Source organism: Phyllostomus discolor, chromosome 5, assembly GCF_004126475.2.
Source record: "Phyllostomus discolor isolate MPI-MPIP mPhyDis1 chromosome 5, mPhyDis1.pri.v3, whole genome shotgun sequence".
NCBI classification, from domain to species: Eukaryota; Metazoa; Chordata; class Mammalia; order Chiroptera; family Phyllostomidae; genus Phyllostomus; species Phyllostomus discolor.
In genome coordinates, this window is record NC_040907.2 from 57,625,190 (window position 1) to 57,638,000 (window position 12,811).

General features: G+C 37.9%; 1 protein-coding gene across 2 annotated transcripts in view; it reads left to right on the forward strand.

Annotated features, from left to right (window-relative positions):
- The window catches only part of AK5 (adenylate kinase 5), a 203,340-nt gene that overhangs the window by 41,069 nt on the left and 149,460 nt on the right, over positions 1-12,811 (forward strand). For both annotated transcript variants that reach the window (XM_028513409.2, XM_028513408.2), the window contains exon 6: positions 9,448-9,639. In XM_028513409.2, coding sequence (XP_028369210.1) covers positions 9,448-9,639 — 192 coding nt within the window. The remainder of the gene's footprint in view (positions 1-9,447; positions 9,640-12,811) is intronic.

The window sequence follows — 12,811 nt, forward strand, 5'->3', positions numbered from 1 at the left end:
TAAAATATATTTTTAAAAAAGATCTTGAGAACAAAATGTTCCAAAAATATGTTCTCAGGTTCTGCCTGGAATTTGTTTGGGTTCTAATGCCTCAAGTGTCTGAGGATATGACTTTAAAGTATTTTTCTTTATTATCAATATGAATGAGAAGAGTTATTCTAAGATGAGATAAGCAAAGAGATATAGTAATGTCTAAGGAGTAGAATGGAATACTATTACTCCTACTCCAGCCATTGATAATTTAATAGTCTTTCTGAATTTCCCTGGAAATTTGTATTTGAGTGAATGCTAAGCCATAAACCTAGGTAAGGGTGAAATAGAACTGTATAAGGTATGCATCTTCTTCTGAAGTGTTAGCTTATTTCTGCCATACAAATAAGGGTAACTTATACTTAATAAAAATATAACAGCTTTTCTTTGGAATGACACCAACTTTTTTAAAAGCATTTCCATCTAAACTTCAAATGAAAATCTTTATTAATGGCATTTGTGGTGAATTTTCAGCCTGTTTTCCATTCAATAAGTCTATGCATGGAGTATTAATGGAACTATTACATAATTTCTCATCTATTTTATATTCTCATTCATTTTCCTCCAGGAAATGCTTTTAAAAGATTTGAAAATTGTCTTCTTGCTTTAAGAATTTCTAAACCACTTTTCTAATACTTCCTCTGAATGAATGTAATATGTCTCAAAGCATAAATTCCATTTGCCTAAAATAGGTAGGTCAGACCCGTAGATACAGAGAACAAACTGACAGCTGTCAGAGGCAAGGGTCTTGGGGGGCTGGGTGAGAAAGGTGAGGGATTAAGCAAAGGAAAATAAACCTTATAGACATAGACAACAGTATTGTGATTACTGGATGGAAAGGGGGGATGGGGAGGTAGAAGAGGGTAAAAGGGGGACAGCTGGTACTGGAACCAGACTTCACTTGGGGAGGTGAACACAATTCGATATACACATGATATATTATAGAAATGTACACCTGAAACCTATATAACTTTATTAACCAATGTCACCTCAATAAATTCAATACAATTTTTAAAAAGAAAAGATAAAAATAGGTCAGGGAGAAACTACTTGCTTTTTAAATGAATATATTTTCTTATTTGATACAACTAAAAATATATCACATATTGAGCTTCAATAACTTTTTTAAACCGATTGATATGCAGATGAAATAGGGATGTGGACCACATGATCTTTAACACTCCTTCCCTGTCTTCTTTGCTTCCATGAATTTTTAACATAGTGGACAATATAACAATGGGATATCATGGATATTATTCTCATTGTCAATATTATATATTTAAAAGTTAAATGTTTGTAAAGAGGCCGGTTTAGACGCTGGCTAAATGGTGAGCATTAGCAATGTGCTGAGATCTTACACTTCTTCAAGGGCTGTCTCAAGGGGGATTTTCTGGGCTGGGTCTGAAAGCATACCCAATATTATAACCCAATCGTTTGACTGCTTCTTAGCAGATACTGCTTTCTGTGATTGCATCAGTCATTCATCGCATGCACTAGTAATCAAGAATTCATACACTGGCCAATGTGAATCAGGCAGGCACACCTCATTTCACAGGTGTAGAAACAGCTGATTTATTTTGGAATTCTGCCCATTCGCCTTCATTCCTCTCTCCCCTCCAGTCTCTAAGTCCTTTTGTTTTATTTCAGGGCTGCTTGCCGAATGCTGGCACTACTGGTTCCCCTAATGTCCTAAATGATCATTAAAATCAAGCTGATTTCTAAAGACAATATTAAGACTAATGATATGTTTTACATTGTATTTTGTTTCACTTCTGCTCATAAAGGGGCTCATTAGCTGTTCCAGGTAATCCTCTTGCCTCCAGTCTCTCCACACCCAGCCTGCCCTCTGCACAACCATTGGCATTCATTTAATGGCACAAAATGAAATATACTCCAGTGTTCATAAGGTAAAACCCCAAATGCTTAGCAGAAAAGGCAATGCCAGCCCAGGTAGTCTCAGTCTACCTTTTCAGAACTTCAACTTCTGGCTCATAATAAGGGCTTAGTAAGGATTAAATGAAAGAATAAATACATGAATGAAGTAGTTGCCTGCATAATCAAATTAGTGGTGAGGAAAAGGTGTCTTGGAAAAAATAGAGTTGGAAGTTTACATTCATTTTCATATGGTAGACCTGGTATATATTAAATAAGACCTTAATCTTGTGCTCTTCATTAAATCTCTGCATCCTGACAGCTTAATGTACCCCAACTGCTTTTATTAAAATGAAGGTTTGCACCATAGACATCAAACCACAGAAGTGTACTCTTCATAATCTAATAATATCTTTTTGAAACCATTAACGATACACTCTGTTCGGCAGATACGATTAACTTGGCTCGTGACAAATTGTGAGAGAACAGAATAATCTAGATACTACTTAACTAAAGTAATAGAAACAGAGGAGTGTGAGAGATTGCCACAGGGTCTTAGAAATGCATAGCACATATAGCTTTTGGACAAGAAATGCCCAGACTATAAAAAATGAGATTTCACATATTGGTTAGCTCCTTTTCCCTTCATTTTTGTATTTAATCATATTGACTCACTTCAGGATTTGTTGCTGCTGTTGTTATTTAACTTTTAAAGACCCTGAAATTTCAATAAGCCCCTATTTTGAGCACTTGTTTCTATGTGTAGGGATTCTAATAATATAAACCAGAGGTTAAAACAAAGCTTCCTGAGTCCCATCTCCAGAGATTTTGACCCAGTAGAAGAGGGCAGAGCTCATGAATTTTCATCTCTAACACGCTTCCAGGGAATGCCCAGGCCAGGGCAACTAGTGCAAGAACTGCTCTTCCAGTAACATTACTCTCCAGTCCCCTTCACATTGCTATCAGAGTATGCCTCAGCAAAACAGTTGTCATTAAATTCATGCATTTTGTGATTGTAACAATAATGGGAAGGGGCAGTGGTATTTGTATTGGAGGAAAGAACATTTTGGGAGGATATGTTCACTGACACCAGCTATGATAAGAATTACCATACAGGAGTGGCCCTCCTCTTTTTTCCCATTTAAAAAAAATTTAACATTGTGCTAGTCATATTGTTTTATAGTTATCTCTTCACTTAAGTCTCAGATTATGGGCTCCTTAAGGTCTGGGAAAATACCTTATCCCACTTTCTAGTCAGGACCTAATACCCAGTACTGATCATCAGAATCATGAGAGATTAAAATATTTGAGAAATAATAAATCCTATCGTCAGTTTGTCAGTCCTCAGCCATGATCCTTAAATCAATATGTACAGGGACAGCAATTGACAGCAAAAAAACCTATATTCTTTTACTGTGAAATTTTGTTTCTAAAGCCACTGGAGCCTGCCCTGCTGGGTGGCTCAATGAGTTAGAGCATCATCCCATGCACCAAAAGGTTTTGGGTTCAGTTCCCAGTCACAGCACATACCCAGGCTGCATATCCGATCCCTGGTTGATATTTCTTTCTCTCTCTCTCAAGACTACTCTGCAAACCACATGGAGAATTCCTTCTACCCAGGTTACCAGCCTAGATCCTAGGACCAGTGTAGGCCAGAAGACCTTCTCCAACCCTGCTCTCTCCCCCAGGTCTCAGTTTGTCCCACTATTGTCACAGAAACTCCAGATAATGAGCAGAGGAGGAGAAGACAGGAAGTAGAGCCAGAAAAGCATGAACCGTGCTGGTTCTCAAAGATATTCAATGCAGGCCTTCTGGCAATTAAGGCCAGCAAATCTTACTAGCTGCAGAGAAAGAAGCAAGTTCAAAAACAAAGATGAAAATCAGAGAGAAAGAGAGATGGATATTACGTCTCCAGCTGTTTGGAAATAAAGGAGGGGATCTTAGATGAGAGAAACTACAGCCATCCCTAAGACTACAGTTCCCTGAAAAATCTTACTTTGACCAACTTGGGGCTACATTTTTTCTCCTCAGAAGTGAGGAGAGGTGAATGGGGGACAATGGAAGATAAGTCTTGAACTTGCTTTCCTTAAAGATTAACACTCTCCTACTTGTCCTTTTTTGTAAACTCAAGGGTCTTAATAGTTCAGGTCATGGAGTTGAAAACCAGGTTGTGTGTTTGCAGAGCCATGTTTGTCCACTGGGAAAAGAGAGAAGACAAAGAAAACAGATGACAGAACTGCAGATTGCCATGGTCTTAGTTCATGTGTTCCTGTGTCTAGAATCTTCCACTTGTAAACCTCAAACTTAATTTAGAGAAATCCTCCATCAAGACATTAATTGCTTTCCGTATCCTGGAAAAAAAAAACAACTGCCTACCTATTTAGGTCATCCCCTCTTTAAGGGATTCTCATTTTGTGAGCTGCATACTTCGTGCAAAATTTGAGTGTTGCATTCTTAGGCCACGTGCTTGCTCTTCTCTAAGAATTTCTGTTCTCTTAGAAAGACCACTCTCCCCTTCCCTTCTCTCTCCAGTTACTCCTTCCTTACCTTCACATCACAACTCGTTTGTCAGTTCCTCCTGGGAGCTCTGTATGACCTCCGTGATGAAGCTGGATCTTCCTATTTTATGTTCCATTGTAACAGCCACTCCATCTCTATCTGGCGGCACTTACTGCAGTTACTACAGTCTTATATCTATTTGTAAAATTCTTTGCTTCAAGTTTTCCTTCTCCAACTGGCCATAAGCTCAACCAGGGCAAGTATATACTGATTTGTGTTCATTGTTAGTCCCTGGTATGTAGAATGGAATCCAGCACATGCATGATAGGTGCACAGGTTATGAGTGTGTTTTTCGGTGAATTATCATAAATTTACTTAATTTGTTACATACTCTTGTTAACCTTTGGTATTGTTGGTCTTTTTAATTTTAGCCATTCTACTTGGTGTGTAGTTTCAATTTGTATCCTCTGGAGTATTAATGATGATGGCATTTTTTCCAACTCATTCAATATCCTTATTTTGTAAAAACACCTAAGTCTCATGACCATTTTTCTATTGTTTTCTCTCTTTCTTTTTGATTTGTAAGATTTCTTTTCAGATTTTTGAAACAAGCCCTTTTTTTGGTTATATGTGTTGCAAATATTTTTTTCAGTGACTAGCTGACATTTATGTTGTGTACTGTATTTTATTTTTTTACAATATTATTGACTATATTCCCTATGCTGTACTTGCATCTGAGTGACTATTTGTAGCTACCAGTTTGTATTTCTTAATCCCTTCACCTTTTTCACCTGGCCCTCTGGCAACCAGCAGTCTGTTCTGTGGGTCTATGAGTCTGTTTCCATTTTGTTTGCTTATTTGTATTGCTCTTTAGATTACAAATCTAAGTGAAATCCCAGGGCATTTGTCTTTCTCTGACTTATTTCACTTAGCATAATACCCTCTAGGTCCATCCATGCTGTCGCACGTGGTGAGACTTCTTTCTCATGGCCAAGAACCACTGAAGAAGGAGTGACTTAATCTTGAGGCAAGGCTCCCCCCAGGTGGCCTTTCTCCAACCTCCTTGTGCCTCATGCCTTGTCCCACCTCCTCAGGCTTCTTCCTTCCTATCTGATCTGCCCTAAAAGCTGAGTGAGGACAGAGCATGACTGTTTTTTTTACATTTTTATAAATCACTTTAATTAAATAAGTAGTTGGCTGTATCTTCTTTTGTTTCCTGGAACTCTTCCATTAATCCAGTCAAGAAATATTTATTAAACACTTATTTTGTTGCCAGTCACTATACTAGCACAGAGAACACTACAGTCATGCTCCTCATTTGGGATATTTTCTTCTGACCTTTTGTTTCACTAATTTCCTTCTCAGCTATGCCTAATTGGTTGTTAAACACATTTAATTGCCACAATATATGGAGTATTTGGGATGATTCTAAATGAGATTTAGTCCTAGGATGGCTGGTTCACATACACATGGATGGTGTAGCCCTTTAGGATTCTAACCAAAAGCCTGGGGTGGGAGAAGCAGTAGTAGTTTCCAGAGCTTTTAGAATACTTGAAAGAAATTCCACGTTATTAGAGTCACCCAGTAATGAAAGGGACTCCCTCTTAAGAAGCCAAGTACCCATCACAAGAAATGTTCACAAGAAATTCAAGTTTTGATATTCGAATTTAAAAATCACTTGTGAAGAGACTGGAGATTACCCATTTGGCATTCATTTGGATTAGATAACCTGCAAGATTTTTTTTCATCTCTTAGTTTCTTGGTTCTTGTTCTTGTTCCAGCTGTGATCTTCCCTGTCTCTTTTTCAGTACTTTTCTTCCTGGTGTGTGACTGTGATCTAAATTACGGAGTCTAGGCCCCCTAACACATCTTTGTGAAGAATAGGTCAGTATTCACAAAGAATACTGACAGTTAAGAACAGGACTATTGCAATAAGCTCACTTTGTAGGCTGACACAGTGAATATGTCTTTGCTTATCAAAAGTAATCACAGGTCCTTTTTAACAGAGCAATCCCTCAGGTAGAGGCTTTCAGAACATGGGTAGAGGAAGATTGACTCCGCTATATAATGACAGGAAAAAAGATTGATTTAGTTGAGTCAGTGGGAGAAACAATATCAGTAGTGGGGAAATTTACTTCCGTGTAGCCAAAGCAATATGTCTCTGTTTTTTTCTCATTTGTGTATTTACCCTTTCAATCATTCAGTCCGCGAATATATTTCAAGAACATAAGCTAAGAAGGATTTACTCTGTTGAAAGTTCTCAACATTTCACAAGTGAATTTCATGAAAATTGTATAGGGGTTTTACATCTTTGGGGAGAGAAGAATGTCTGCTGCTATGTTGTATTTGGGGGAAAAGCAAACAATTTAAATACTTCTTCCTTTAAAATGGCACACTGCTGGCAAAACGGGAGGCCCCAGTGAGGGGACATACGTGATGGTTACAAGAACACAGAAGAGCATGCTTGTGACTGCGGTCACTCTGTGGAGCACCAGCAAGTTATCCCTCGCTGTCAGCGTGGGCCAGTCTGTTCTGCACTTTAATTTTTTTATTCCTATCTGTGATTGTTTAACTTATGCCCAGGGGAGACAGCAAGTTAATCACAATTATAAAATTAAATAACTTTGCAGGTTCACTTCAAAGTCATCTTTATCAGAGCCAAACTTGCATTTATTGATCAAAAGTTTTAGATATTCCACTCAAGTTTTCTGTAAACCTAAAATACTTTCTATTAATTTAAAAAATAAACAAAATGCAATTTTATTTAAAGTGTACAAAATCTTAAATTTCAAGTTCTTTCTGTATTTCAATAGTAAAAGGCAAAATATAGTGAGAATTCCATATGTATGTCTATCTATGACCTCACTGTGTTATATAGACAGAAGCATTTACACGGCAATCTGTTCAAATGCAAATTGCAAGAAGTTTTGTCTGCATTTAGCACCATATTTCAGTATACACTATGACCAAACTAAACACAATATAATGTCATTTTCATTTATTTGTTGAAAATTGTCTTCCATGCTCTGGCCAGTGTGGCTCAGTTGGTTGGAGCATTGTCCTGTACCCTGAAAGTCTGCATGTTCAATTCCCGGTCGGGGTACATACCTAGGCTGCAGATTCAATCCCTGGTTGAGGCACATACAGAACGCAGGTAATCAATGTTTCTCTCTCATATCGGTGTTTCTCTCCCTCGCTCTCTTTTTCTCCTTTCCTCCCTCTCACTCTAAAAAAAGCAATGAAAAAATGTCCTTGGAGGAAGATTAAAAAAAGTGTCTTCTTTGTGTATTTACTTAAAGAAAACTTAAAAGGATGTCATGTTTTATATTGGGAAAAGCTGAATGTTACCAAAGATTTTGTTAAATATTGACTTCATCATATATTTTATAAAAGTTTTAACTTCTGATAATATCTATATCACTATATCATATATTATGCAAAAATTACAGAGTGATTTTCTAAATTGTTAAGATTTCTGAAAAGCTACTGAGAAGTTTTTTTTTTTTTTTAAACTGGGTAATAATAAGCTACTGAGGTGCCGTGGTGGGCTTTCCATCACTGTACAGCGAGAAAACAGGTTCAGAGAAATCGAATCACTTGCCCAAGGACAAACAACAGTAGATGGCAGATTCTAGGTTCAAATTCACGCTCCTAATCATTTGTGCTGGTATGAGCCTGCATTACACAGTGGGAGTCAGAGCTGGGCAAAGCAGGGTCTGAATGGTGTCTCAAAGGCAGAATCCATATTCAGCAGTGGTGAGAGCTCAGAGAGACTGAAGTTTTAGTGAGGGTTAGAAGTGATACTGTTACTGTGGTTTCTAGCTGAGATTTAGGAAAGTAGTATTGCTACCATAAAAATAAATAAATATACAAACAAACAAGATGGGAATTTCATTTGGGTACAAATGTGCTGACATTGATATTGGCCTTGCTGAGTCATAAGTAACACTAAGATTAACAGGTAGAGCTGCCATATGCCTATTGGATGGTATAGGACTTACGTACTGTTGAAAGTCCGTGCTGAAATGTAGATTTAAAGTTCACTAGCAAAGGGTAATGACTGAAACCAGAAGAACAGAAGAGAACTGAGAATAAGAAGAAAATTGGAATCTGAAGAGGGGGAAAAAGTCATCTAAGCCTGGGGTAATACCCCACTTGTGGGTTTGAGAAACAAAAAATGTAACTGAAGAAAAAACCAAAACAAAATAAAAACCAAAAAGTTAGAGAACCAGGACAGCATAGAATCATGAAAAGCAATAATAAACATGGCTAAAATTTACTGAGCACTTGGGTCAAGTTTGTGTTCTGTGTTTTACATACAACATCTTATTAATCCTCAGGGAGGTAAGTTTGTATATCTCTGTTGACAGATGAGGACACAAAACTTTAGCAAAGTTGAGCCATTTGGTGTTTTGTAATAGTGGAAGGAACATAGGCCTTAGGCCAGAGAGATTTAAGTTCAAATATCCACTTTGACATTACTGACCGTGTGACCTCAGACAAGTGCTTAATTTGTCAGAGCCTCAGTTTACTCATCTGTAAAATGGAGGTAATTTACTTTGCAAATTGTTGTAAAGTTTAGTAATATAATAGGAAATAACTTAGCACTGGGCCTGGCATACAGTACGTCCTGTTTAGAGGGCAGCAAGTACTAATGATAGCAGCAGTACTTGTTCATTGTAGACAACATCTGTGGCCCCAGTGGCCATTGCTCCTCTAAATCAGGTCATATACACTTTTGGCGAAGTTTGGCCTGTGTTGTGTTTAATTCAACTAGGACCCATATTTGAGTATAACAAAAAGCACATTCCTGCAATAAGTAGGGTGACTGCCCATACGGCTGTGGGCATGCCATTTACATGGACTGTAATGGCAATGGCCCCTGCTGACCTTGTGTCAAGTGATTGCCCTGGAAATGTGTTGGCACAAAACAGAGGGACAAAAATACGGCAGCTGCAACAGAACCAAAGAGATGAATGCCATTGCGTGCTCGTTGCACTGGTTGGTATATTGAATGCCTGTCTACTTATTTAATGCTCTCCACAGATCTGTACTCCTGACTTGGTGGTATTCCTGGCTTGTGCCAATCAGAGGCTCAAAGAGAGATTACTGAGGCGTGCAGAGCAACAGGGGCGGCCTGATGACAATCTGAAAGCTACTCAAAGGAGACTGATGAACTTCAAGCAGAATGCTGCTCCATTGGTTAAATACTTCCAAGAAAAGGGGCTCATCATGACAGTAAGTTAGCTATAGTTTTGCATGCCTTGTACAAGAATGACCTTTCAGATTTCTCTAGACCTTGTGATTTAGAAATCTTCTTTACATTAAAAAAGTGACTTTTCTTGGGTTCAGATTCAATGAAAAAAATTGATAATTTTGACCTGACTTGCCTTTATTAAGCCATAATGATAAAAATACTTTCACATTATTTTAATTGATTTTACAAAAAATGATAACTTTTAACCTTGGCTAGAATTCCATAGCCCCCAAATAAAAAAGGATTTTTTGAAATAATTATTTGACTTATTTTAAGCAATATGCAGCTTCTCAACTCTTCTGTCTTTGGAACCTAATAAAATTGATGGATTTAAAAATACATAGTTGTCATAGTATTATATCAGACTTAAATTGTAAGTTATGCTTTATCATAATGTACTGTAAAAAGAAATGAGATTCTGTCAGCATAATGTCTCTAAGGGTTGGACTTGTCCACGAAAAACTGGTACTATCTCAGAATGGAAGGTATTGATCTTTCTGCTCCATTGATACAATGCAAATATTAATATTTTCATAAATGTTTAGCTTGTTTTATGGCTAATGACCCTCCAAATGCCAATGAAGGCTGAGGCTGGATCATTGAATATAATTACTATAATACAGAATGTTAAAGGTAAAGATTCAGCTAAATTTATTATATCCATAACATCATGGATTCAAATTTGAAAACATAGTAGAGATAAGAGGATTATATCTGAAGAAGGCATTTTATGGAAGAAGACACTAAAATTAGGGTAACTCCATGGCAGCTGGCTGGTAGCAGACCTCCGCAGAACCCGCCCCTCAGCCCTTGGTCCTTCCTCATCTAATGGGGTTACAGCCCCCATACAGAATCTGATTAAAGTGACCATGCCCATCCCGATAAAATATAGGTAAAGTGTTTTTCACAAACTTTAGGTGAATCTACTGAAGCCCCCCCACAGAGCTCCCATGACCTAACAATTACTGGGTTAAAAATATCTTCATTAGATTAAAGTGCCCTTAAATCTGTGACAGTCACAACATTTGAATAATAATCTCTTTGCAGTTTTATTACACTATAAATATTTATTAAGAATTGCTCCTTAAGTCAAAAGTTGTTGTGTCAGAGAATTGTAAATCTGATCTGAAAATAATTCATAATGCCAGAGTTTATTTTATGTTCTGAAAGAAACACTGAGTAATAGGAAAGATTTCAGAAAATCAGGGTGGGTATTTCTGTAGCTGTTTTTTGCTGGGGTTACTGCTTGTTTCTCTTGCAAATTACCTATGTTGACTTCTGCATGAAAATAAATAAATAAATAAATTGACCCCACAGATCAAACTTCAAAGGCACGGTGCAGAGCCAGAATTTTAATTGATGCTTGCAAGGTTTAAAGGCATTACCAGAGAGCCTCTGATTACTCCCTGCTTGTTGTGCTCGTCATTGCAAGCACAGCAGATTTCCCCAATGAATGCAGAGTGGGGATTGTTAATTTACTAATATTTTGCATAGAGGTGAAATGCCATTGCCTCTAATTGAGGGAGTCAGTAACAATGTGGATGCCAGCCTGTACCCTCATTGCTAACACCAAATGGGCTTTAAGACAAACACTTCTATTTGTTGGCAGAATACTTGCCCTGGAAAGTCACCTTTTGAAAAGTGGTGAGTACAAACACAGGCTAAGCTCTGGAGAACAGAATTTGAAATTTAGTCTGACAAAGAGCAAAGGCTGCCTCCCGAACCACATATCTTCCTCCAAAACCTGGATTGTAGTTCACTTTTGGAATTAAATATGTATGGTAGCATTTCTGCTTTTAAAGATGAGCTAAATAATAAAAATGATTGTCTTTATTAATCACAAGCATATTAAGATTTTAATAAAAATCTTAGATAAATAGATCAACCACAGATATTCCCTTTTCTCTCTAGTGTTTTGTTCATTTGCTTCTACCTGCTCCTCCTCACTTATTCATTTATTCATTCATTAAATATTTATTGAGACTTTCCTAGGTGCTAGGTTTGCAAAGTTAAATAATCAAAAAGTAGGAATCTTTATTTTATCACTGACATATTTCAAGCACCTAGAATGGTACCTGTCTGGTACATAGTACGTTCACACTAAATGAACAGAACTTACAGTCTGCAGGGGTCCACAACATCCGGGCCACAGGACCCATACTGGTCCCGGCCTGCTAGGAACCGGGCCACACAGCAGGAGGTGAGCTTGAATGTAATGCACTTGAATCATCCTGAAACAATCCCCTCCTCTCTGGCCTGTAGAAAAATTGTCTTCCATGAAACCTGTCCCTGGTGCCAAAAAAGTTGGGGATCACTGGTACTGGAAAAGTGATATTGAATGATGAGTTATTAAATGTGATGACTCTTGCAAAGGAACTCCCCGTAATGAATAGAACGGGCCTTCTCCCCGCCTACAGGTAGGCATAGGTAGGTATCTCAGCTCCAGGATCTTCAGGACCATAGAAGGCACATCTCTCTTCAGTTCAGTTGAGAAACTTCATCTTGGTGCTCCTCTTCTCTAGGGCTTTGGAGTCTGAAATCTCTCACTTGGAATTTCAGCTCCACTGCCATTTAATAAATTCATGAGGCTCTAGGACTTGGTCTTCATATCCAAATTGGAGATGATGTTACCTACCATGTAATGTTGTAGGGGTGAAATGAGGGAATGTGTGCAATATAGCAGGCCAGGGCAATGCAGAGGCCAGGTTTCTAATGCACCAGGCAGCCACATTGCCTGGCTCAGAATCCAGCAGCGCCACCTGTCACCCGTGTGACCTTCTATAGGCTATTTATCTTTTCTGAGACTCAGATGGCTGACCTATAAAGTGAATAGAATCATCAGTCCCACCTCAGTGTAATTTGTGAGGAGTAAATGGATGTCAAATATTTAGAATGGTGCCTGGAACATTTTGAGGGCAATTTAAATGACAGTTGTTATTTTATAATTTTTTAAATTTCCTCCTCTCTCTTCCTCCCCACTCTAATGCCTATCTTTTGGAACTTATACTTACACTAACAATTCTGTGCTCTTTGAGGGCACCATGTTGCCTTTTCTTCAATAGATCAATTATTGAAGGATCCAAAATAAAGATTTTAGGCTTTTAAATACTTCATGCCAGCCCTGGCCAGTGTAGCTCTCCCGGTTGTCTTGTA